Raw genomic sequence first — 27,506 nt, forward strand, 5'->3', positions numbered from 1 at the left:
CTTCATCGGGAATGGACGGGAAGGGGGCAGAAGCCGGAACAAGGCGGGGAAACTGAAGGAGTAGAAGTTGGCAGGTGAAACCAAGTGAGGAGGAAGGTAGGTGGGTGAGTGAGGAGGGGGGAGGTGGAAGAGGTAAAAGGCTAAAGCAGGAGGATTCTCATCATTGAGGACAATGGAAGAAAGGGAAGGAGGGGGAGAACCAGAGTGTGATAATTTGCAGGTGACGAGTTTAAAGTCAAACACATTTAAGGATTGATAACATGATTACGTCAATCAATGAATGAAGACATTGCCATATCCTGATGGTAAAGCTCCATATTTTATGAATACATGATTTGTGGTGTAAATAAACACATTACCTGGTCATTGCTCATTAGTAGTTCTTATTTCCAGAAATACAATTGTATTATGAGGAAACTGCACAAAAATTGAGCTCTTGACCTTCTTATTGTTAACAGGAAGTGTAATTCAAATAAGTGGTGTCCCGTGACCAGGGTGTCAGACAAGGCTGGGGGTAAAAGATGGCGACTATCACGGCGGCATCAGTAAGCTCGAGCATGCTGGTATACTGGAGGACCTTGCTGCCTGCTGGCGGGAGCGTACACATGCGCAGATGCAACGTCAGTGAGCCTGGCTGAGCGCGGGGTAAGTTCGCTACTGCTGGGGCTGAGTGAGCAGGGAGAGCCGGCTGGCGTGACTGGAGGATGAGCGGAGCCAAGTCCAGGGAACACCTTGTGGCCAACGGCGGCTTGAAAGTATCCGTCTGGAGTAAAGTGCTGAACAGTAACGCGGCCTGGGAGGACAAGGTGAGACGGGAGGGGCGGGTGGGCGAGTGTGTGCGGGGCCCAGTGGCGAGGCCCGAGTCGTCTTCCGAGAGGTTGACCCTTTCTAAAGTTGGGTTGTCTTATGAAAAGCCCTCATTCTGTTCCCATACTCCCGCCCTCAACCCAGAGCATCAGTCCTTCTACCTTACGGGGCTCCGTCTCTCACCCATGGCCTCCCTCCGGACCCCAAACTGCACATCCATCTTCACCCCCACCCCAGACACACTTTGCCTGCAACTTGCAGCCCACACACCTGTAAAATTCACCCGTGAGCACGGCACGATAGGATCCTGTTCCCTCCCAGTCGCGCCCCGAGCTTGTGGAAAGGCTCCACATTACCCTATTCCACTAACTTGCGCATAACCTTTACTCTAAAACTTCCCTATTCCTGCCCATTACCTAAACATTCGAAGTTCAAGGTAAATTATATTATCAAAGTACCTATTCCCTGATTCCTGCCCGTTACCTAAACGTTCAAAGTAAATCTTATAAAAATACCTATCTCACTCGAAATTCATTTTCTTGTGGGCACACTCAATAAATCTATAGAATAGTAACCATAACCGAATCAATGAAAGACTGCCCAACTAGGTCGATCAACCAGAGTGCAGTAGAGAACAAGCTATGTAAATTTAGAAAAGAAATAATAACAAATAAGCAGTAATAATTGAAAACATGAGATGAAGAGACCTTGAAAGTGAGGCTATAGGTTGTGGGAACAGTTCAGTGACGGGGCAAGTGAAGTCCTGATGATCAAGGGGTTAGTAATTATTCCTGAACCTGGTGGTGTGAGTCCTGAGGCTGATGGCAACACTGAGAAGAGAGCATGAGCTGGGTGGTTGGGCTCCCTGATGATGGATGCTGCTTTCCTGTGACAGTAATGTTGAGTGTGTTGACTCAGGCTTCTGTACCTCCTCCCCGATGGTTGTCATGAAAAGAGGGCATGTTGGAAGTATTAGTTGGGTAGAATCTATAAAATGTAGTGTTTTGGGTTCCAGATATTTGTTAATAATCATGTGGACTGATAATTACAGTGCTCTCTACGAGATCTGTAAACATTAAGATGGTGTCATTTTCATGACATTGGTTCTCTTAAAAGTAAATGGGCAATGATGAGGTAGTATCAATGTTGAGGATTGAACATTTGCTGTTTCAGGCTGAGGAGTCTTGGCCTGAAATGTCAACTGGTTATTCTTTTCCTTTGATACAACCTGACATGCTGAGTTCCTCCAGCATCTTCTGTGTGTTGCTCAAGATATCCCAGCATCTTGGGTGTTAATGATGAGGCATTGAAAAGCCTCAAGTTTCAGAGTGGGAGATCAAGAAGAAACATCGTCTGCTATAAGACAATAGTAAATTTGTATTTAATTCTGTAAAAGTTTATAGGGGCATGAAGTTTGCCTGCTGTAAACTAGTATGCACCCCTAACTGTGTTTGGTTATATTGCACAAAGAATGCATAGGAAGCCTCAAAAGGCCCTGGAAAATTAGTGTTGCTCATAGTTTAGAACTAGCATTCAAAGGCACTCAAATAAATCAGTTTGCACTTACAGATACATAAAATTTATAGAATATTACAATGCAAAAACAGATCCTTTAGCCCATCTGGTCCATGCCAACCTCTTAATCTGCTAGTTGCATCGACTTGCACCTGGGCCATACATAGCCTTGCACACCCCTCCCATCCAGTTTATTCTTAAATGTTGAAATTGAACCTGCTTCCACTACTTCCACTGGCAGTTCATTCCACACTCTCACCACCCTCTAAATGAAGAAGTTTCCTGTCATGTTCCCTTTTAAACATCTCACCTTTCACCATTAACCCATGAACTCTAGTTCCGGTCTTGCCCAACCTCAGTGGAAAAAGCCTACATTCGTCAACCCTATCTATCTTCTAGTTCTGAGACCCTTTGCTGGTCGGGGTCGACCACAGATGTTGTGTGCCAGCTGTCTACATGATAAGCAAGTCAGTATGCAAACAAGTCAGGGCAGTACGATATGGAGAGCAAGCTGTTGCCCATGCAGCAGACTCCCCCACTCCATGCAGCTGATGAAACCAAAGGAACAGCAGAGACCGATACAGTTTGGCACCTATGGCGTTGCAGAAGTTGCACTCAACATAGTGACTCCAGCTCAAGATTTTGCCTGGGGTTCACTCCCAAAATCTTCCTCATGAGTGGGTATAGCCACGAGGCAGTGGAGGTTTGCGAGCAGTGTTTTCCTTCTCCTAGATCAGTGGTCCCCAACCACCGGCCCGCGGACCAATACTGGACCGCAAAGCATGTGCTACCGGTCGATATGAAATAATATGAATCGGCTGCACCTTTCCTCATTCCCTGTCACGCTCACTGTTGAACTTGAAAGCACGCGAGGTCATCTGTTGCCAAAACGCAGTGATACCCTCGCGCCAGGGATCACTGGTTGGCCTTGGGTAACCGGCCGCCTCGCGTAGCTGGCGAAAAGTGCAGATGCTGCTGGCCTGGAGTGTGGACAGATGGGCTCTGCCTCTAAACCTGTTTAGCACACCGAATGTTTGTGGGGATCCTGGCGCTAAAATATTCGCAGACGACCTAATTTGGGCTCAGGGTTTCATAAGTAGCAGAGTAGCTACCTCGCTGTGATCTACTGAAAGTCATCCCTCCAGCCAAACTTTTGTCAGCTGATTAGATCCTACCTACCTACAAGGAGGGCGGGCACGCGCCCTGTCACACTCCTCGCTCGGTCGGTTGCTCTCTCCAGACTGCGACCGGCACGGGGACTTCTGGCCCTTACCTTGTCCTCTCATCCCATCCATGACCAGCCGCACCTGGCCAAGGCGTCTGGTAGCAGCTGGGTGGGAAGCTGGAGTTCGGGCACAGAGGCTGTCTAATAATGAAGCCCTCAAAATTGCTTCGGTACCTTGAGTCCAAACACCCTGCACTTTAAGACAAACCCGTTGAGTTTTCTGAGCGGAAAAAACATGAGCAAGAGGGACAGAAGCAAGGGCTGATAGCCACGTAATCTAAATTGCGGAATAGACTGTACACAAGGAACCACCTTCGAGTATCGCTGTATTCCAGTCGTGTTTAACACCCCCCCCCCCCCCCCCAAACCCGGTCGGCCAGTCTGCAAGAATATTATCAATATTAAACCGGTCCGAGGTGCAAAAGAAGTTGGTGACCCCTGTCCTAGAATTGAAACATAGCTAACGAGTTCCATCTGCCTGAACTCTATTTATACCCCTCATAATTTTATATACCTCACATTAATTCATACAGTTCCCAGTTTGGCCAATGTAATATTTTCTGCAGACCCCACATTGGAATTTGTGTACCATGTTGGTCATGTTAATAGCTTGGTTCTTTTGGTCTGCAAAGTGCTCTCCTCAACATTGCTGTTGTTTTGGGTTGGCCAAACTGGGATTAAACTATCCATAAAGCACCACGACTACCTCTCCCTAGTCTCTACCCATGAAGATCAAAAGGGGCACAAATTTGACTGCATCAGTGAAAGTCATGGCAGCGTGCAAAAAAATTCCTAGAAGCATGATTTTTCCGCAGAAATTTCTGGAAACAAACATGTAGACCTTGACCACAACACATGAAGTTCGCCATACAGCCAGTCAGCGACGACATTTCCTCCCCACGGCACAGTTGAGTGTCAGTCAGCTGATTGAAAAGTATATAAAGGCCAAGCATCTGAGGACACATCACAATCAACAGCGCACTGACGATACCTTCTTGCATGGTGATGAAAAGTTTGCAAGTAAATTACCAAAATCAGAGGATAACTCAACCATGTCATTTACAAATTGGAAATAATGCCATTTGATGTCAAATAATGTCATGCACACATTGACTTTGCAGAGAAGCTGTCAGCTATTTTGGCTATGTTCACATAAATGTGTGTTTTTCTCCTAGTACTCATTGGATACCCTTCTGTAAAGTAACTAGAATTTAGTTCAAACAACCTTAGACAGTACATCTAGACCAGTGTTGAGAAACATATCACTTTGTCTTAAATGCAATGCTAACATGATAAAATGAGATTTATTTTTCAGGAAATGATGTTCAAAGTAAATACATTGCCAAGGTACATTTATGTCACCATATACTACTCTTGCAGGCATTCACAGTAGATACAAAGAAACATGATAGAATTAATGAAAAAATACACACAAGGATGGATATACAACCAATGTGCAAAAGAAGACAAACTGTGCAAATAAAATGTATGTAAATAACACTGAGAACATGAATTGTAAAGTCTGAAACTGAGTCTGCAGGTTGTGGAACTAATTCAGTGTTGAGGAGAGTGAAATTATCCACTTTGGTTCAGGAGCCTGATTTTTGAAAGGTAGTAACTGTTCCTGAACCTAGTGGTGTGGGACCCAAAACTCTTGGACCTCCTGTGACAGCAGCGAGAAGAGAACATGACTTAGATGGTGGGAGTTCTTTGATGAATGGATGCTGCTTTCCTATGATAGCACTCCATGTAGAAATGCTTAATGGTGGGGACGGCTTTTCCTGTGATGGACTGCGCTGTATCCACTGCTTTTTGTAGGCTTTTCTGCTTTTCAATGTGGCCGTACTAGGCCATAATGCAATCAGTCAGGATACTCTTCACTGTGCATCTGTAGAAGTTTATCAGAGTTTCAGATGACATGCCGAATCTGCGCTAACTTCAAATGGCATTTGTGTTTCTTCTGTCTGAAGCAGTGTACCATGAGGTATTGCAAAGACAATTAGTATATTTTGAGTGGATCATCTGGGGAAGTGTGTTTGGTTGGTTTGTTATTGTCACATGTACTGAGGTGCAGTGAAAAGCTTGTCTTGCGCTCTGTTCATATCAATCAGATCATTACACAGTGCATTGAGGCAGTACAAGGTAAAACAATAATACAGTACAGAGTAAAGTGCAACAGCTACAGAGAACGAGCACTGCAGACAGACAATATGGTGCAAAATCATAATGGGCAAGAGCCCATCTTATTGTACTACGGAACTGTTCAGTCACCTTGAGACTGTTAGGTAGTCTTGTAACAACAGTGTAGAAGCTGTCCTTGAGACTGGTCATACATGCTTTCAGGTTTTTGTATCTTTTGCCTGATGGAAGGGGTAAAGTGAGAATGTCTGGGGTTGGTGGAGTTTTTGATTCTATTGGCGGTTTTACTCATACAACGAGAAGTGCAGATAGAGTCCGTGGAAAGGAGGCTGATTTCTGTGTTAATCTTCATCCACAACTTGGCAGTTTCTTGCTGTCACAGGTAGAGCAGTTGCCATATCAATCTGTGGTGCATCTGGGACCTGATGAAGGGTTTTGTCCTGAAACATCCACTGTTTATTCCTCTCCATAGATGCTGCCCGACCTGCTGAGCTCCTCCAGCATTTTGTGTGTGTGTGTTGCTCTGGATATAAAGGATCTGCAGAATCTCTTGTTTATTCATACACACTGATGTTTTAATCAATATTCATCTTGTGAAACTTAAGTGAGCTGAAGAGTAATCCTGCTTGTGAAGGAATATGACCTGATAACGAGTGACCACTTAGCCTTTTGTGTTTTTTGGAGTTCAGGTTAATGGCCAAAAAGTTGGCCCATACTGGACTGGAGTTAGAAAATACATTATGCAACTTCCTCATCTGATTTGACAGATTGCTCATCTCATTAGGGATGGCAGGAAGTTTCGTAATGTGCACAGACCACATGGGGCCATTCTTCAAAAACTGTAAACAAAATTAAACAGTGGAAGTATAGGGTTCACAATATGTGGAACATGTATCTTTTTAATGAACTATACATAATATACAACCTTTATATCATCACTTTTAAGGTAGGGTATTGAATATTATGACAAGCATTTAATTCATGGATTTTTTAAAAAGTAAAACTTTCAGCTACCATAGCTACAAATAGATAAGGTTTCATTGTTTTTAAACCAGAATTTGTATCAAAACACATGAGATTCTGCAGATGCTGGAAATCCAGAGTAATATACAAAATACTGAAAGAACTGGAGAGGAATAAAGAGCCTATGTTTTGGGCAAAGACCAATAAATTGTATAATTTATATCAAAATATCCTTAAGTCCTCAACCTGAGCTGAAGCTCACTGGAACTGATTCTTAAATGGATATAAATCTGTTAATGAAATGTACAAGAATTCTGGACTGTAAATTGGACAAATTAATTGATTTTGTTTCTCTCCTTTACAGGATGAATTCCTAGATGTGATCTACTGGTTTCGTCAAATAATTGCAATTATTTTGGGTGTTATCTGGGGAGTTGTTCCACTTAAAGGATTCTTGGGAATAGCAATGTAAGTCTAGATTCTGTTCATCTTGTGCTTATTTGTACAATAGGAAAATGTTTACTATTAACACAGATGCATTTAGTGCTTTTGGTTTTTGGGGTTTTGAGTTTTTTTTCCCTTGCCACCTGCTAACTGCAACATCCTAAAGAATACATTTCAAAACTATGGACCTTCTGGAATGTTGTGATTTTATTTATTTATTTTTGGAAGGAAGCTGGAACTGAACTTCCTGTCCTAATTTTGCTAAAGTCAAATGATTGAGGTTCCAGAAGTCTTTATTTAATAAGAGAGCCATACCCACCCTTCTTTCTAATATTTAACTTCCTGTCTTCATTCATCATTCTTAACAAGTATGCAGTAAAGGTTTCTTTTGTGACTTTAGCAGGAACTTAGAATTGTGAAAGCAGCTGTTTAACATATAAATAAAATTTTACTATTTTATACTTAAATAAAAAATGGGCTCAGGTTATGGGTTCGGCATTGGGTTCTTCCTGACAAATGGGCTTTCAAAGAACAAAATATGTAAAATAACATACAAAAACTGCAAGTGCAGCTTAACAGATCAGGCAGCATCTATTGAGGAGAATAAACAGTTGATGTTTCATCAGGATTGGAAAGGAAGGGGGGGAGCAGAACAGAAGGTGGGAGAGAGGGAAAGGAATACAAGCTGGCAGGAGAGGGAGTCTGCCCAAAACATCCAACTATTCCACCAGCATTTTGTTTGTGTTCCTCAAGATTTCCAGAGAATGCAAAATCTTCTGTGTTTGTAAACTAACATTAATTTTGCTATGATCTGAACATTTGTCTAAGTGTTTACTGGGTTTTCTGCTTGCAGATTTTGCCTGATAAATGCCGGGATCCTATACCTCTACTTTAGCAGTTTCCAACAGGTGGATGAAGAAGAATATGGCGGAACGTGGGAACTAACAAAAGAGGGATTTATGACATCTTTTGCATTGTTTCTGGTAACTGTTCTTTATGCGATAATGTAGGGCAGAGGTTCCCAACCTGTCGTTCTCAGACTCCTTGGTTAATGGTCAGGTCCATGGTATAAAAAAGGCTGGGAATCCCTGACAAAGGGCAATCCTGTCACTAAGAGAATTGTTTAATACCTTAAAACACTGAAACAGTTCTCTTTAAATACACGCTAAATGCGGTAAGAACTTGGCAGGCCAGGCAGCATCTATGGAGAAGAGTACAGTTGACGTTTCGGGCTGAGACCCTTCAGCAGGATGGAGAAAAAAAAGCCGAGGAATAAAAGAGGAAGAGGAGAGAAGGGAGGTGCAAGATGGTAGGTGAAACCGGGAGGGGAAGGGGTTAAGTAAAGAGCTGGGAAGTTGATTGGTGAAAAAACTACAGGGCTGGAGAAGGGGGAGTCTTAATAGGAGAGGGCAGAAGGCCATGGAGGGAAGAAAAGGGGGAAGGAGCACCAGATGGAGGCAATGTGAGCAGGCAAGGAGATGAGGTGAGAGAGGGAAAAGGGGATGGGGACTGTGAAGGGGGGTAGGGGAGGGGGGAGAGGCCATTACCGGAAGTTCGAGAAATCAATGTTCATGCCATCAGGTTGGAGGCTACCTAGATTGAATATAAAGTGTGTTTCCTCCAGCCTGAGTGCAGCCTCGTCACTATAGTAGAGGAGGCCATGGATAGACATATCAGAATGGGAATGCCTCCTCTACTGTAATCCCCTATAATGTTGATACTTTTTTTCTCTCTTCGGACCTGCCGAAGGGTCTCAGCCAAAACGTTGAATTACTCTTTTCCATAGATGCTGCCTAGCCTGCTGAGTTCCTCCAGCATTGTGTGTGTGTGTTGCCTGGATTTCCTGCATCTGTAGATTTTCTCTCGTTTGTGAATCTTTTTCTTTAATAATGTTTTCCACATAACACACAATCTCAACCAACTTAACTCCTAAGGATCAATTCATTTGTAAATTTTTTGCTTTGTCTGCAGTGAAATTCCTACTTCTGAATTTTGTACACAATTGTAAAAGATTTACAAAGCTATCAATGTGTAAACATACGATCACTGCTCCCCCCCGAGGAACTCAGTAGGTCAGACAGCATCTTTGGAGAGGAATAAACAGTTGATGTTTCAAGCCAAGCTCCTCCTCTGGGGTGGCACAATAGTATAGCACAATGCTTTACAGTATCAGCAACCCAGGTTCAATTCCTATAAAGAGTTTGTACGTTCTTCCTGTGACCACATGGATTTCTTCCCACAGTCCAAAAATGTACTAGTTTGTAGGTTAGTTGGTTATTGTAAATTGTCACGTGATTAAGCTAGGATTAAATTGTGGGGGTTGCTGGATGTCATGTCTTGAAGGACTGGAAGGGCCTATTCCGCACTGTATCTGAATAAAAATAGATAGATAAATATCGGTACAGGTTATGGTAGGACCTTCATTAGTCCTGATAAAGGCTCTCAGCCCAAAACTTATGTTTATTCCTCTCCATAGATGCTGCCTGACCTGCTGAGTTCCTCCAGCATTGTGTGAGTGTGAAAGTGATGTTAGTTACTCTGGATATCCAGTATCTGCAGAATCTCTTGCGCTCGTAATCCAGGTTGAGCCTTCACTTCAATACTGAGAAGTGATAAACATTCAGTCATTAGTTAAGATGCTAAATGATGTCACCAGTCATGCTCTATGGTACTACTTGAACAAGAAATTCTCCTGTTTCCACCAATATTTAACATTCAACCAAGTTCAGGAACAAATCATCTCATCAATACTTCACTTCTAATTGGGTGACTGCTGTATTCATTACAGCTGTTAGTTACAACACAACAGTTATTGCAACTTTAATAAAAACAATGGCAGTAAATTTTGAAACGTGTCAAGATGGTGGAAGGTGCTATGTGATCTTTGCTAGTTTTAACTGAATTGAGCCACCCTGACAAAAGTTGAGGTGTTGGAATTGAAAGAGCTCCAAGTTCAGGGAGAAAAGTTAGCGGTATGAATTCCACTTCCCATTACTATTTTGTTACCTACACTGGAAAATGGGCAAGGTGATTAAAAATATCAGTTGAGCTGATATGCATCGCAAGCTGAAATAACCTACCCACAGTCAGCCTGAAGGCTAACAGGTGAGGAATAACTGTCTAGTTTGGATGCTGTGCCACCATGGGGCGGCATGATGGCCTAGCGGTCAACATAATGTTTTGTAATACCAGTGACCCTGGGTCAATTCCCACTGCTCCCTGTTTGGAGTTTGTATGTTCTCTCTGTTATTGCATAGGTTTCCTCCCACATTGGAAAGACCTGAGGGTTAGTAGGTTAATTGGTCAAGTGGATGTAATAGGGCGGTGTGGGGTCATTGAGCCCGAGGGGCCTTACACTGTGATGTACCTCTAAATAAAATGAAAATTATTGATGGTGTGTGCAAGGTCATTTTCCATCTTGCCAGCTGGACTGTGAGAGTGGGGGAGAGGAAACTATAGTACAAGCTAAAATTGGCAATAAATTATGAAGCTCAATTATTGGATATTTGCCAGATATATAAATTATCAAAGAACGTGTACCCTGAATCATTTCCCTTTTATTTTTTTTGTCTCCGATTCTTCTGAATAATAACGTTAACTTTGTAAGTGTCACTTGTCATAGATTTCTGTTATTCGTTTCTAGGTTGTTTGGATCATCTTTTACACAGCAATTCACTTTGACTGAGGATCAAAAACTGTCATCAGTTCCTGCCAGTTTTAAATGTTGAAAGAGAAATCAAACACTTTACTGGGTGTATATTATATGAAAAAAAACTCGCAGTAGTTCAGTATCTTTTGTACCATCAAATCATGGGACCTGTGAAGACTCCATGGGACAGCTTGCAGGAAGTTGCATTCCCATTGATGTTTTAATGTATGGAGAATTTCAGGAATTTTACAAGACATGGATCTCTTTGGCCACCATGGTTTCAAGAGCTACAGCAGCATTGAAGTGCAGCTACCCAGTGTAATTCCCTACAATGTTGGTACTCATGTAGTTAGTATCTATTTTAATTTAATTAATGTAAATTATCTGTAGAATTGGAGAAGAAACATTAATTTTTAACTTGTACATCTTTAAGAGTTTGTATTTCAGACTTTATAATGGAAAATGATTGCACCTTGGTAGCATTAAAATTACAAAGCAAGACTGTTTTGTACCTGCTTTAAAGATCAAAGTGGTTTAACCAACGTTTCAAATTTTCAGTCAACTGATAAAGTTTTGATACCTGGAGCAGAATTCAAATTGAATGTTTTGTACTGGCTCATATTCTTGTCTTCCTTTTTTCCTACTAATGTACATATCAGATTATATGGGTATCAAACATTATTGGTGCTTTGGAGTACAATAATCCCAAAGCTTTGAGACTACCTCTTTTTCTGTACCCCAAAGTAATTAACAGACAGGAAACGATCTGGCTAATACAGCCTTATCCACAAAATTGTAATGCCTTGTACATAACAGTATTGGGCCTCCATCGTGCATTCAATAAATAATGATAATTCCATTGTTGGGTTACAATGTGGGAAATTAGTCTCCGTTACTAGATCCTGGTGATAGCTCCTTGCAAAACCTACCTGTTAGAAGAGGTCTCTCTTTCACCTTGAAACAGTGCAACTTCTGCTTCAGGGCATTGAACAAAATGATATTCATGGCATGAGGTGTTAATAGGTTTCTGAGCATCACGGTATTATAGGAGAAATGGTTATCTCCAGACTTCTAATTTAAATCTGGCTTTGTATTTAAACCCATGAACCCTAGTTCAGAGAAATCTGTTGTACACGCATGATGATTTATTCCAATTTATGTTCATCTCTCTCCCACATCTGTCCATTTCTAAACTATGTACATGCAACTTTTACCTTGCCTTGATAGATATTTTTACTACTTTTGATTGAACAAATATTTGATTTATGATGCATTAATGTAGGATCAGGAGTAGGCCTCCAAATTATGCTCTGGCTAACAGAATATAGTTGGTGCTCTGCATACACTTGAATTAGCAAGATCTGTCAGTAGTATTAAAATTACATTTTATCATATGATTAGTTATGTATTTGAATGTTTAATTGCTATAGCATCTGTGTTTAACCACAATCCATAGTCTTATTGCTGTGATAACTTAGAAAATTTATTGACCTCTGCCTCTAGTGTTTCTGGATTGCAATGATGTGCAGCTGCTATTCCAAACTCTGTTGAATCTGGGTTTCCTAGCTGTGACTGAAATTGTTGTCTTGCTTGTTTGGTTTGAAACAGTTATAACAGTAACTTTCAAACGCTCTGGACATGCTGTTCTAGACTAAGATATTAAGTGGGTTGGAAGTCTTAAGGCAGCAAATTGGAGCTACCTTTGCTGCCAGAATATTGCAAATGCCAAGAATGGAAACGTTTAATTTGGGCATTATAAATAGAATCTCTTCTGGGGTTTGGTTTGTAATTAGTATCCACTGATTGTTACCTTGGCCATAAGGCTGGATACAGGTTGCAAGAAATGGATTTTGAATTTGTAGGTTCCCTTCCTCATCAATTTTATGATGGCCATTGCATCAGGTCATCTAACTTTTAATACTGAATCAAATTGCCAAAATGTTCCCTCTGTGTACAGTTGGAGGTGCAATTTGTGGAGTTGAGAGAGCAGCTACATGTCCAAGGCCCTTAGTGAACCACACCAAGCCAATCAAAAATTGAGCCGGGAGTACTCCATTCATTTTAATCATCCTCTTGCATTGTATCCTGTCTTAAGCATGAACATAATGTAAATATTAAGAGTACATATAATTTTGATTATCTGATAATATTGCGAGGGGGGAAATCCCTTGAATGTATTTTGCAGAAGTTTAGCTAATGGTAATCTGCTTTGCACTTTTAAACTAATGATAATCTCAGAATTCTAAAATGGAAAATGGCAATACAGAGATAAGGCCTGAATGCATTGAGTGTCTGATAATCTTTCCTTCAATGTAATGTCTTTTACAGCTATGAAGAGCTAGTTTGTCTGATTCTGTACATTACACGTTTGGAAGTTCACAGCCTTGGGAATATAAGTAGAAGCCTAATAAATATCCCCTTATTTTCTTTTAGACAAAATCAGGTAGTGCTGGGGGTGCTGCACAGAACATTAGAAAATAGGAGCAGGAGTGGGCCAGGCCAACACAACCTTGATATTAGATATAATCATGGCTGATCTGTCCAGGCCTCGTTTCTGTTTTTGCGGAAGATCCCATAGTACTTCATTCCCCAATCTTTCAAAAAAAAATTATCTGCATCCTAAATATCTTGTAGAATCGGTTCTAAGGTTTGCAGAAGAATGTTTCTAAGGTAATATCCATTGAAATGCAGTGGTTCTCACTGGTAGCTGAGCTGTCAAATTGGAAAAGGATGGGGTGGTGAGCAGTGAGGCCATGAATGGATTGCAGTCGGATATTGTGAACTTTTAAATTATGTTGGTGGATTGAGAACCAATGTAATTCATCAGGTACGGGGAATGATCAGCAAGTGATAATTTTATTAAGTGGATGCTGCCCAGAGGAGCATTGGAGTAGTTGAGGCCAGAAATTGCATAAGGATGACTCTAATATGAGAGCAACTGACAATACCAAGTGTGAAAATGTGGTCAAAACTCAGGTCAGTTAAACAGGATACCAAGGTTACAAACGAGCATGGGGTGAAGTCAATAGTATAAAAAAGGTTGTGGCTAGGATTAGAAGTAATATGTTCGGCATGAACAGTAACGTTTCAATGAACAGGTTCTTGAGAAATTTGTAACTCAGTTATTACTGATCTTGGGCAAGTTGTACAAATAGTTACCATTTCAAAGGTTCATTTATTATCAAAGTATACAACTGAAATTATTCAATTCTCTTAGTCGTCATGAAACCAAGCTAGAAAAGAAAGGCAACACAATCATAAACTCAAATATTCTTCCCCACAATAAAAAAAACCAACAGACCAAGCACATCAACCCCCAAATCCCTACTCCCACACAAAAAAGCAAAACAGATTCCTTCTGCACAAAAAAAACTGAGAAGATGGGGCAAAAAAAAAATACAGAAGTACAAGCCTGGCAAAAAACGTCTATAAGTCCACAAAAACCTGAGCAACACTCAAAATGCAGCAGCAAGCACTCTCCTCTCCATTACAGAGCAACCAATCAAAAGGCAAGCACCTGGTGCTCACCTGCACTCATTATGATGTTTCAATCTCCCTTGTTGCTTGAATCATCAAAATGGAGCCAAACTTGCAGCCTGCCCGCTACGAGGTTTGCACACGCAGCCTCTGCCTAACAGAATCCTCTTGGAGACTGCAGATTGATGGAACATCCAAACAGCAAAACACAGGCTCCAACAGTTCCAGAATCACATTCAAGATGAGAAACAAACATAAAAGTGAAAAAGATGGTTCCATAATCTATCCAGATGTCAACCAAGAGCATTGTACGCAGGTGCCATCTTGAGCGGAAGTCTAAGATCATTTCCGGTTGAACAGAAAATTTTTTTGAGGTTAGCATGAATAACTAATAGATGGACTAAAGTTGAGCTGTTTTTTTTTAAGCTGATTTGTCCACTGATGAAGGTTAGATTAAAAAACAGGGATGGGATAATAACCCCATAAATATTGCATAGAAGGATTACTGAAGAACTTGTGCAAAACAATTGAATGTCGTAAATATCAAGTAGACAAATATTTATTAAGAGTGGAGATTATTCTGTAACTATTTGAAAACACAATAAAAAAAGTTTTTAAAAAAAAGAGTGGAGATGTAAAGAGTAATAGAAAACAATTTCCGAGGTAGCCCACAGGACTCCATTCCATTAGATTTAGAAGAATGATGGGGGAGAGGGGCCGAATCTCAATGTATCAAATATTGAAAGGCATAGATGGAGTGGATGTGGAGAAGATGTTTCCTATAGTGAGGGAGTCTAGGACCAGAGGTCACAGCCTCAAAATACTAGGATATCCCTTTAGAATGGAGATGCATAGGAATTTCTTAACCAGAGTGGTGAATATGTGGAATTAACTACCACAGCTGGCTGTGGAGGTCAAGTCATTGGGTATATTTAAAGTGCAGGTTGATAGGCTATGATTCGTAAAGATCTCAAAGTTTACAGAGGGAAGGCAGGAGAATGGGGTTGTGAGAGATTGAGTCATGATGGGGTGAAGATGATGCATTGGACTTAATGGCCTACATCTGCTCCTGTCTTATTAAAAAAAGTGTGTGAAAGGATGTGAACAATGTTTTTGTATTAATACACTGCCAAAGGGATTACAAGTAAAATCGGTGCAATCACGCCCACTACAGAGTGCCCAGCAGACAATTTAAGATCCATCTCTGCTAGCTTTCCAGAATTCCTATCAGATAATTTACAACTATTCAGATATTTTCAGTCTAAACTATATGAAAAGCAAAAGATGAAGTCCTTTTTCACTTCTTACTGCCGAATTCCACATGCAAGGATAACAATAAAGTTTACACAGTAAAGAAGTCATTAAAGAAACAGTGAAATGAATATTTCATTACAATATTTTTTCTATACAACAATGAGTAAAAACATTACAGTTTTCCTAAGAAGCATAAGTGAAGGAACATTTCTAGCAATCGTGGCATCCAATGTACACAATATGCAGAAAGTTCCAGAAACAATTTGTGAAGAGTCCTTGAATAAAGTGCACACACCAAGTTTATATTTCCATTCAGGTTACTCGGTAATATACTTAAAATTCATTGAAATGGTTGTGGTAAAGTAAAATTTGGTGTACAAGTTTTTTTCGCCAATGGATTTCTCAGGAAAGTCCAAGGTAGGAGTACACACTCAAAGCTTTCTCAAACTGTTGCACTGACTGGTCATTTGACCACCACGTTCTGGACATCAAGTGGCTTTTCTGGTAAAAAAAAGAGGCTAAAAATGTACTGTTGTGCACTATGGAATGAGTCACAACAACTAGCTGGAAAGATAAAATCATTTGCTAAAAATTTCATAAAATTCAAATCAAATCCAATTATTTTCTGCACCTTTCACTGATACTGGCAGTGTTAATAGGAACCAAGCAAGCAGGTGTTAGTGCAGTTGTGTTATCTGTAGACCAGATGATGCTGTTTTTATGTAATATATTCAAAACATATTTGCATGCTAACTCTATAACTTATGCACATCCAAGTTCTTCATATTGGTTGGTTCCTGATGATCAGCAATTTCTTTCATTAGCTTTAAACCAAAGCAGAGTTATTATACACCTCCCTGCAAAATCTACTTCCATCTTTCACTTTAATTTTCTCTCTAATTCTCCAATATGGTTCTGTAAAAAATTGCAGCTGAACGTTCACTTAAAACGTGACTTAAAGGTAAAATCCAAAGTGGCATTGTCACAATGTTTTATAATGCCCAGTATGTTATTTGATAAATATGAAGCAATTGATCATTCTTGTTATATTGCTGGTGTACTGGGCCTTCAGCGAAATAAATGCCTACCACAATGTCACTCAGGCATTTTGTCTCATGAGTCACTTATACAAACACATTCTTGGGCTCCTATACATGCACATGTAGGCATCACAGAAAAGTCTTTTGGCAAATCCATCAAGCTGCTTCATGTTGGTATAAGACAGCTTTTCTTCTGACATCATCAGGTAATCACCTATTTGTGGACAAGCCGTAATCTCTGGAATATTCTCATCATCTAAGATAGACAAAACAGGTTGGTCAGTAGCGGAAAATGAAAATTACCTCTCTGCACTAGAAGCAATAGGTTTAAATGTATAGAGTTCTTGTGTTCAGTCATAAATGGGGCAAATTTCAGACTAATTACCACTTTAAGCAGAGAAAGCCAACTGAAGCTGCAGATCTACTCTCAGTGGCCACCTTATTGGGTACACCTGCTAATTAAGGCGTATATCTAATTAGCCAATCATGTGGCAGTAACTCAATGCATAAAAGCATTCAGTCATGGTTAAGAGCATCAGTTGTTGTTCAGACCAAATATCATGAGGAATGCGTGTGATTTGAGTGACTTTGATCATGGAATAAACGTTGGTGCCAGATGGAGTGGTTTGAGTATTTCAGAATTTGCAGATTTCTACACACAACAGTCTCCAGAGTTTACAGAGAATGGTGCAATACACAAAAGTAATTCAGTTTGGTGAGCAAAAACGCTTGTTAATGAGTTCAGAGGAGAATGGCCAGTCTGGTTCAAGCTGACAGGAAGGTGACAGTAACTCAAAAAAACAATTACAACAACAATGTGCAGAAGCGCATCGCTGAGTGCACAACACATCAAATCATGAAGTGGATGGGCTATAGCAGCAGGAAACCACATACATTCAGTGGCCATTTTATTAGGTACAGGAGGTACCTAAAAAGTGGCCACTGAGTGTATATTTGTAACAGGCAAGTTCAAAATACTAACTCCAATAATCTGGATGGGCTGGAAAACCTAAAGGATTTGCAGCCAGCTTGCCAGGTTCTGTTTCCATGCTCTCTTCAAGCACACACAGGCAACTGGGATGAACAGGGAAGATGCTGTTTCCATGGCTGCTGGAATCTGGAGCGAACAATTTGCTGGGGGAACTCAATAAGTTGAGCAGCTAATGGCAGTTAAATACAGGCCTTCAAACAGTAGCTGGGCCGTGGACCACAGATTACAACAGGAAATAGAAAAGGTGTGTCAAAAGGGAAATGTTATGATAGTCCTGGGAGATTTCAACATGTAGGTCAATTGGGAAAACCAGGTTGAAAATGGATCTCAAGTAAGTGAGTTTGTTGAATGCCTAGAATGATTTTTAGAGCTGTTTGTCGTTGAGCCAACTAGGGGATCAGCTGTACTGGATGGGGTGCTATGTAATGAACCAGAGATGATTCAGGAACTTAAGGTAAAGGAACCCTTAGGACAAAGTGATGACAATATGAGTAAAATTTGATAGGGAGAAAGTAGTCTGACGTAGCAGGATTTCAGTGAAGTAAAGGAAATTACAATGGTACAAGAGAGGAGTTGGCCAAAGTAAGTTGGAAGGAGATGCTGGCAGGGATGACATGAGTTTCTAGGAAAGGTGTAGTATAAACGTATTCTAAAAACAAAGAAATACTCAAATGGTAAAATAGTACATTTGCCATAATACTCAATGGCAAAAGAGAGGGCACACAACAAAGCAAAAGTTAGTGGGAAGACAGAGGATTAGGAAGCTTTTAAAACACTACAAACTAAAAGAACTATTAGGAGGGAAAAGATGAAAGCAAGCTAGTAAACAATATCAAGGTAGATAGTGAAAACTTTTACAAGTATATAAAAATAAAGAGATGAGAGTGGATATTGAACCACTAGAAAATGAGGCCGGTAAAATAATAATGGGGGACAAGGAAATGGCAGATGAACTAAATGAGTATTTTGCAACAGTCTTCACTGTAGACGACACTAGCAGTGTGCCAGATAGTGAAGGGTGTGATGGAAGAGAAGTGAATGCAGGTTCTATTGCATGGGAGAAGATTCTCAAAAAGCTGAAAGACCTGAGGGTACACAAGTCACTTGATACAGATGACCTACACCCTACGTTTCTGACAGAGGTAGCAGTAGAGATCGTGGAGGCATTAGTAATAATCTTTCAAAAATCATTGGACTCTGGCATGGTGTCAAGAGTACGAGAAGATTGCAAATGTCACTCTACTCTTTAAGAAAGGAGGAAGGCAGAAGGAAGTAAACGATAGACTAGTTAGCCCGACCTCAGTGGTTCGAGAGATGTTGGGAGTCAATTGTTAAGGATGCGGTTATGTAATACTTGGTGACACAAGATAGGTCAAAGTCAGCATGGTTTCCTTAAGGGAAATCTTGCCTGACTAACCTATTTGAATTCTTTGAGGAGATTAAATGTAGGATTGATAAGGGGGATGTAGTGGATGTTGTATATTTAGACTTTTAGAAGGCCTTTGACAAGGTGTCATACATAAGGCTCCTTACCAAGTTAAGAGCCCATGGTATTACAGGAAAATTACTGGCATGGTTCGAGCGTTGGCTGATTGGTAAGAGGCAGCAAATGGGAATAAAAAGACCCTTTTCTCATTGGCTCTCCAAGTCTAGTGGGGTTCTGTAGGGGTTGGTGTTGGGACTACTTTTTATGCTGTGTATCAATGATTTAGATCATATATGTCAAACTCAAGGCCCGCAGGCCAAATCCAGCCCACGGTGGAATTATCTTTGGCCCGCGAGATAATATCTAATTACTATTAAAGCTGGCCCCAGTAATCGAAGCGCCTATGGCGTATGATATGGCTAATGCTGACTTTATTCAGGTACCAGGTTTTCAGGGTTTTTAGTGTTTATTCGGCAGTCTTGCTCAGCAGTCTTCTTCATAAGAAACGGAATTTGTAAAGTGAAACACTTTGTAGTTATAGCAGAGACTGAGACACATGAGAGCAGGCTGAAAAAACAGAGGCAACGAAAGCTGCGTTCGCACGCGTCCGACTGATCCAGCCCGCATGAAGCTGCATTTTGCTCAATCCGGCCCATGACCTAAAATGAGTTTGACACCCCTGATTTAGATGAAGGAATAGATGTCTTTGTTGCCAGGTTTGTAGATAATACAAAGATTGGTGGAGAGGCAGGTAGTGTTGAGGAAACAGGTAGGCTGCAGCAGAAGTTGGACAGATTAGGAGAATGAGCAAGAGAGTGGCAAATGAAATACAATGTTGGAAAATGCATGGTCGTGCACTTTGGTAGAAGAAATAAACCTCCAAATTATTTTTTTTAATACGGGAAGAAAATCCAATTACCTGAGTTGCAAAGGGACTTGGGAGTCCTTGCTCAGATCAAGCTAAAGGTTAACTTGGAGGTAGAGTTGATGGTGAGGAAGGCAAATGCCATGTCAGCATTCATTTCAAGAGGTCTAGAATACAAGAGCAGGGATGTGATGCTGAGGCTTTACAAGGCAGTGGTCAGGCTTCACCTTGAGTATTGTGAACAGTTTTGGGCTCCTCATCTAAGAAAAGATTAGCTGGCATTGAAGAGGGCTCAGAGGAGGTTCATATGGATAATTCCAGGAATGAAAGGGTTATCATATGAGGAATGTTGGATAGCTCTGGGTCTGAACTCACTGGAATTTATAAGGATGAAGGGGGGAGCTCATTAAAACCTATTAAATGCTGAAAGGCCTAAACAGAGTAGATGTGGAAAGAATACTTCTCATGGTGGGGGAGTTTAAGTCAAGAGGGCACAACCTCAGGATTGAGGGGCGTCCATTTGAAACAGAAATGTGGAGAAATTTCTTTAGCCAGAGGCAGCTGTGGAGGCCAGGTCTTTGGGTGTATTTAAGGAAGAGCTTGATAGGTTCTTGATTGGACATTGCATTAAAGGTTACAGGGAGAAGGATGGGGTCTGGGGCTAAGGAGGGGAAACAAAGGATCAGCCGTGATTGAATGGCAGAGCAGACTCAACGGGCCAAATGGCCTAATTCTGCTCCCATGTCTTATGGACATAGGAGTGGACTCCCAAGGACTCTCAAGACCTTTTGCATCTCTGATTTTTGTAATTTCTCTCCACTTATTAAATAGTCAACCCTTTCACTTCTACCAAAGTGCATGACCATTCCTGACACTGTATTCCATCTGCCATTTCTTTGCCCATTCTTCTAATCTGTCCAAGTCCTTCCATAGCCTCTCTACTTCCTCAAAACTACCTGCCCCTCCAACCATCTTTACATCGTCTGCAAACTTTGCAACAAAGCCATCAATTCCATCATCCAAATCATGGACACATAACGTAAAAAGAATCGGTCCCAACACAGATCCCCATGGAACACCACTAGTCACGGGCAGCCAATCAGAAAAGGCTCCCTTTATTCCCACTCTGTGTCCTGCTCATCAGCCACTGCTTTATCTATGTTAGAATCTTTACTGTAATACCACAGGCTCAGCTTTTTAAGCAGCCTCATGTGTGGAATCTTGTCAAAGGCCTTCTGAAAATCCAAGTACACAACATCAACCGATTCTCTTTGTCTATCTTGCTTGTTATTTCTTCAAAGAATTCCAACAGATTTGTCTGGCTAGATTTCCTTGAGGAAACCATGCTGACTACAGCTTATTTTATCATGTGCCTCCAAGTTCCCTGAGATCTCATCCTTAATAACTGACTCTAACATCTTCGCAACCACTGAGGTCAGACTAACTGGCCTATAGTTTCCTTTCTTCTGCCTCTCTGCTTTCTTGAGTGGAGTGACATTTGCAATTTTCTAGTATTCCAGAAGCATTTCAGAAACTAGTGATTCTTGAAAGATCATTATTAATGCCTTCCCAATCTCTTTAGCCACCTCTTTCAGAATGCTGGGTGTACACCAACTTGTCCAGGTGACATCTACCTTCAGACCTTTCAGTTTCTAAGAACCTCCTGTCTAGTAATGGTAACTTCACACACTTCATGCCCCTTGACATCTGGAACTTCCACCATACTGCTAGTGTCTTCCACAGTGAAGACCAATGTAAAATACTTATTCAGTTCTGCCATTTTGTTGTCCCCCATTACTACCTTTCCAGCATCGTTTTCCAATGGTCCAATACTCACTCTTGCCTCTCTTTTACACTTTATGTATCTGAACAAACTTCTGGTATTCTCTTTAACATTATTGGCTAGCTTACTTTCATGTTCCATCTTTACCTTCTTAATGACTTTTTTCAGTTGCCTTCTGTTGGCTTTAAAAGCTTCCCAGTCCTCTAACTTCCCACTAATCTTTGCTCTGTTATATGCCCTCTCTTTGGCTTTTATGTTGGCTTTGCCTTCTCCTGATAGCCACAGTTACGTCATCTTTCCTTTAGAATATTTCTTCCTCTTTGGGATGTATATACCTTGTGTCTTCCAAATTGCTTCCAGAAATTCCAGCCATTTCTACTCCGCTGTCTTCCATGCCAATCAATTCTGGCCAACTCCTCTCTCATGTCTCTGTAATTCTGTGACCCTGGCACCCGGGAGCCAATATACTATCCGGGAATCTTGTTCTTGCCCACAGAACCTCCTATCTGTTCCCCTATCACCACAGTGTGCCTCTTCTTCCCCCTTCCCTTAAAATTAGAGGCAGATTCAGTGCCAGAGAACCAACCACTCTGACTTCCCTCTGTGAGGTCCACCCCAACAGTATCCAAAGTGACATACCTGCTACTGAGGGGGGAGGCCATAGGCGTACTCTGCATTGGCTCGTTAACCCCCTTCCTGTCACCCAGTTTCCTGTGTCCTGCGCCCTGGGTGTAACGACATCTCTATATGTCTTACCTATCGCCCCCTCAGCCTCCCGAATGATCCAGAGTTCATCCAGTTCCAGCTCCACCCCCTTAATGCAGTTAGTTAGAAGCTGCAGCTGGATGCACTGCTTGCAGTTGTAGTGGTCAGAGATACTAGAGGTCGCCCTGCTTTCCCACATCCCGCAAGGGGAGCATTGCACTATTCTGCCTGGCACGTCTACTATCCTAGCTGAGCAGATACAAAGAGAAGGAAAAAACTTGAGCTTTTCTTTCCTTTGGTTTCTGAGGGAAGCCCCTCTTTGCTGAAGCCTCAAAGAGCTAAAGCCTTAAGATCAGCAATCTATATCCACTTCAACAACAACCACTGTGCTTGCCTCACCTTCCTTTAATGATTTATTATCGCTCTCAACCCAATCTCCTGCCTTCTCTTTGATGCCCTTACTAATCAAGAACTTAACAACCTCCTGTTTAAATATACCCAATGACTTGGCCTTCACAGCCATCTATAGCAATGAGTTCTACACATTCACCACCGCCCGGCCAAAGAAATTCTTCATCACTTCTGTTCTAAATGGGTGTCCTTCAAATCTGAGGCTATGCCTTCTGGTGCTAGACTCCCATACTACAGGAAACATCCTCTACACATCCACTCCAACAAGGCCTTTCAAAATGTGATAGGTTTCAATGAGATCCTCCCTCATTGTTTAAAATCCAGCAAGTAAAGGCCCAGAGCCATCAAAACTCAGGTCGTGTTGACTGGGTTAATAGGTAGCCATGTGTGCAATAAACTACTGAAAACAGAAAAGACTGTGGAGCTCAAAGGTTCTTTAGTTTAGCAATTAATAGCCAATAGATGAATGAGTTGCAAGTCTCAGCTGGTCAAAAGAAGCAAGGTTTACTTCTGATTGACTGCATTCTTACCAGGACATTTGAGGAATCTCTGACTTCTTTTCTTACTACCTGCAGCAATTGGTAGCGTGATAAAATTAAGGATTGGCTGATTCTCTTCCTATAGGAATTTTTACATCAGAAAGAATTCTTTAGGAACCTTAACCTTGTTAAGGTGTTAACTAGGAGGGACACTAACATGGTTTGTTCGCATGATGCATTCAATAGAACTTACCAATCCGATCAGCCATGCTGTCAAAGAACAGCCAGGAATATTTGCCGGACCCATATTTCACAAATGAAACATAGTGGCTGGTTTCAATACAAAGAACAGCAAACAATTCCATCTTGTGCCGTGGAAAAGGGACTTTAACAGAAACATTGTTTGGAGAAGAAAATTTTCTGAATTGATGATCCTTCCTCTCCTTGTGGGAATGAACCTGTGAAAAATTCCAAAGAAATATAATAAAGATTCAAAGTACATTTATTATCAAAGTCTGCATACTGTATACAATCCTGATATTCGTCTTCCCCACAGACAGCCACAAAACAAAGAAAACCACGGAATCCATTTAAAGAAAAACATCAAAACCCCAACGCGCACAAAATAAGAACAAATCCCACAATCAGCAAGAAAAAGTGAAAAACACAGAATATAAGACATCAAATCAAAGACGTCAAAAGAGTTCAGGCACATACAGTTCAGCTCAATCCAGCTCCACTGGAACAGAGTGGGAGTCAATGCAGTTTTTGATCCATAAAGTGTGAAATTTGATATCTCTGGTTCTATACTCAATACAAATTCAAATAATCGGGGAGGGGGGTGGATTCTACATGATAATGGAAGGTCTAAACAGAGCAGATTTGCAGAGGACATTTACCGTTAGTATTAGAATCTACAATCCAAGGCACAGACTCCTAATAAAAAGGTGCCTGCTTAAAACTGAGATAAGGGGGAATTTCTTCAGCCAGAGGATAGTGAATCTGTAGAATTTGCTGCCAGAAAGGTCAAGCCATTGGAATTTGTGGGTGTATTTAAGGCAGAGACTGATAAGTTCTTGACTGGTAAATGGGTTAAGGATCACAGGGAGAAGGGGTTGAGAGAGAGAAAAAAAAAATCAGCCACGATTGAATGACCGAGCTAATTTGATGGGCTGAATGGCCCAATTCTGCTCCTGTATCCTATGGTGAAATGCATTAGAAAATCTATTACTATTAATGGGAAGTGCAAAACATTTTATATATGAAACTGATTGCTGAAATTACCAAGGAAATCCGCATGAGGCCAATTATTATTTCAGATGTTACTTGCATCCACTCTGACATGACCATCTAGCCTTTCCTGAAGTCCACAACAGACGCCGCGGCATCTGCACCAGCTGTTGGCCGGCACTCACCGAGCTTTTCGTTTTGCATTGGATCTTGGAATGTAGCAATTTCAGGACCAGAGGTCTGATTGAAAGGACTGTGGTACAATTGTTTTAGTACCCCATTTATCTGCCTATAATTAGACCATACCTGATTATTGCAAGTATTGCAGTACTGTTTTATAGCACCCGGGCTAAGCATTGGATCCAGAAGGCACTGAACACATTCATATTCCGCTGCCACTCCACAAATGAAGCACTGCCTCAGACCTGCAAGGAGAAAACAATATTGCCACGTTCTCCAAACACACAGAATTACTGGGCAGCGCAGCAGTGTGGCGTTATTACAGTGACAGCGATCACTAATCAGGGTTTAATTCCTGACAATGTCCGTAAGGAGTTTACATGCTTTCTCCGTGACCGCATGGGTTTCCTCCCACATTCCAAAGACATACAGGGTAGGGTTAGTAAATTGTGGGCCTGTTGTATTGGTGCCAAAAGCGTGGCTACTCCCCACAGCTTTAGACTGTGCTTGTCATTGGCGCATAACGACACATTTCGCTGTGAGAGACAAATAAAACTAACAACACTCCTGATGTTTATAGTCATTACTATTATTAATCCACCTGCACATTCACATCATGCTATAAGAGAGGCTTTATAACACAACTGACTGAATTATAAACACACAGTCAATACTTACTGTTATGGAGTAAATCTGTAATGTCTAGTTCCAGTGAGGGCATAATTTCAGTGTACATTTTAAACTGCTTTCCAAACCTTGGCATTTGCACCAATAGGCATGACGGGATCTGAAATTGAAACACCAAAAGAAATTTGGTAACGACTAGAAACTCAAGATCATACAGATCAGAATCATAATTTGGATATGAATGCCTCCAACATCTCCATTAGGACTTTAACCCCTAAAACATAGAAGACCGAGGGGAGATTTGATAGGGGTATGCAAACTATGAAGGGTGTAGATAGGGTAAATGCAAGCAGGCTATTTCCACTGAGGTTGGGTGAGACTCAAACTAAAGGTCATGTATTAAAGGTGAAAGGTGAAATGTTTAAGGGCAACATGAGGGAGAATGTCTTCACTCAGAGTGGTGAGAGTGTGGAACAAGCTGCCAGCACAAGTGGTAGATGCAAAGTTGATTTCAACTTTTAAGAGAAATTTGGATAGGTACATGTTGAGAGGGGTATGGAGAGCTATCGTCTGGGTGCAGGTTGGCAGAAGTAGGCAAATTAATGGTTTGGCACAGACTAGATGCATTGAATAGCCTGTTTCTATGCTGTAGTGTTCTATGACTATGCTCTATATTACCTCAATTATTCTGTAATTCCAAACCTCAAACTTCAACACACATAATATTGATCTAAAATATATATCGCACATGACACAATTGCCATTTCAATTTACCTTCAGTTGTATAAAATGGAGCAACAAAAAGAAAAAATTGATCTAAATGGAACCCACTTTGTCAGAAAGGGAATCTTAATCCCATCAGTCTGGGCATTGCTCAAACTCAGATCAGAATGACAGAATGGCAATTCACTCAGTGGCCACTTTATTAGGTACACCTGCACACCTGCTCATTATTGCAAATATCTAATCAGCCAATCATGTGGCAGCAAAGTTCTGTGGGTGAAAATGACTTGTTAATGAGAGAGGGTCAGAGGAGAATGGTCAGACTGATTCAAGCTGACAGGAAGGCAACAGTAACTCAAATAACCACACATTACAACAGTGTTGTGCAGAAGAGCATCTCTGAGTGCACAACACGTCAAACCTTGAAGATCATGAACATAAACTGGCCACTGGGTGTAGGTAATGCATTACAACACAGTCTAGTGAAATTCACTGTAATATACCAAGACAGTGTACTACAACTTCACTCAAATTAAAACAGCTTTACAAGTCAGAAGCACAAGTTACTGATGAGATCAGTTTTGATAAATGTTAATAGGGCTGATACGTGCTTAGTCACTTTAACTTAAACGTAATTATTCTTGTAGTCCCATATGCTCTATGATTACACTATTTATTCAGAATTCAAACTTTATGGTCATTGTTTAAGGTGAACTTGAATGGGAATGTCTTCACTCAGAGAGTGGTGAGTGTGGAACAGCGGCCAACAGAAGTGATGGATGTGGGCTCAGGTGCATTATTTAAGAGAGGTTTGATTAAGTACATGGATGGGAGAGGTTTGAAGGACAGGTAGGTCCTTCAAGGCAGAAACCCAGGCTGCATAGACTAGATAGGGCCAGTTTCTATGCTGTAGTGCTTTCAGACCATGGTACAAAAGAGAAATAACTGAAGCAATCTAACCTTAATTTCTTGATGAGCATTAATGGGTTTTAAAACAAAACTTAATTGTAAGGCAAGTCACTTAGCAATAATGAAGTGAAAGAAAGACTAATAAAAATTTTCCAGTGAAACTTCGCGCCCCCCCCCCCCCCCTTCCAAACAATACCGTTAACATTCAAGAACAAAAAGCCACATTTTTTTGAACACACAGTGACCAACCTCCTCAAATTTTAGGTCACAAGACAGGAAGGATCTCTCCAGGAGAAACTGTACTGTTGGCACTTCCACTTTATCATCTTTCTCCAGGATTATCTGATAACAATTGCTCTCCTGAATCTTTTCGCCTGACCTAAAGTGCACATGTAAAAAATAACAATGTCTAAATCTCTTGGATTCCATTCAATAAAAAAAGTCACTCTTTGCAGCTATTAGGACAGTGACTAGAAACGCAAAGGTATTATAATTACAGTGGGTTAGAATTTGCACACAATTTAATTCTTAGAAATCACATGTAAATTGCAAGGATCTTATAGTGTAGCAGTTAGTGCCAAGCTTTACAGCACCAGCTATAAGATCAGGATTTGATTCCCACGTTGTAAGGAGTTTTTATGTTCCCCCTGTTACTATGCGTTTT

At 41.0% G+C, this 27,506-nt stretch overlaps 2 protein-coding genes across 6 annotated transcripts in view; one reads left to right on the forward strand and one right to left on the reverse strand.

Annotated features, from left to right (window-relative positions):
- The first annotated feature begins 600 nt into the window (after positions 1-600).
- Positions 601-12,134, forward strand: rab5if (RAB5 interacting factor). The gene is made up of 4 exons (XM_073062056.1): positions 601-806; positions 7,014-7,117; positions 7,947-8,076; positions 10,737-12,134. The coding sequence occupies exons 1-4, from the start codon at positions 705-707 to the stop codon at positions 10,776-10,778; spliced, it is 378 nt and encodes a 125-aa protein (XP_072918157.1). The 5' UTR covers positions 601-704; the 3' UTR covers positions 10,779-12,134.
- A 3,186-nt stretch (positions 12,135-15,320) lies between these two features.
- cyld2 (cylindromatosis (turban tumor syndrome) 2) overlaps positions 15,321-27,506 on the reverse strand; it is a 72,313-nt gene continuing 60,127 nt past the window's right edge. For all 5 annotated transcript variants that reach the window (XM_073062048.1, XM_073062051.1, XM_073062050.1 and 2 more), the window contains 5 exons: positions 27,092-27,221; positions 25,262-25,370; positions 24,710-24,828; positions 23,427-23,631; positions 15,321-16,769 (listed from right to left, as the gene is read on the reverse strand). In XM_073062048.1, coding sequence (XP_072918149.1) covers positions 16,594-16,769; positions 23,427-23,631; positions 24,710-24,828; positions 25,262-25,370; positions 27,092-27,221 — 739 coding nt within the window. In that variant the 3' untranslated portion in view covers positions 15,321-16,593. The remainder of the gene's footprint in view (positions 16,770-23,426; positions 23,632-24,709; positions 24,829-25,261; positions 25,371-27,091; positions 27,222-27,506) is intronic.

The sequence above is a fragment of the Hemitrygon akajei genome, chromosome 11 (genome assembly GCF_048418815.1).
Source record: "Hemitrygon akajei chromosome 11, sHemAka1.3, whole genome shotgun sequence".
NCBI lineage: Eukaryota > Metazoa > Chordata > Chondrichthyes > Myliobatiformes > Dasyatidae > Hemitrygon > Hemitrygon akajei.

Excerpts from the sequence above, each read along its gene's own strand:
- rab5if (XM_073062056.1), top strand. The coding sequence starts at position 705 with ATGAGCGGAGCCAAGTCCAGGGAACACCTTGTGGCCAACGGCGGCTTG. Across the intron at positions 7,118-7,946 it reads GGATTCTTGGGAATAGCAAT|ATTTTGCCTGATAAATGCCG; the intron begins GTAAGTCTAGAT and ends TTCTGCTTGCAG. Across the intron at positions 8,077-10,736 it reads CATCTTTTGCATTGTTTCTG|GTTGTTTGGATCATCTTTTA; the intron begins GTAACTGTTCTT and ends ATTCGTTTCTAG.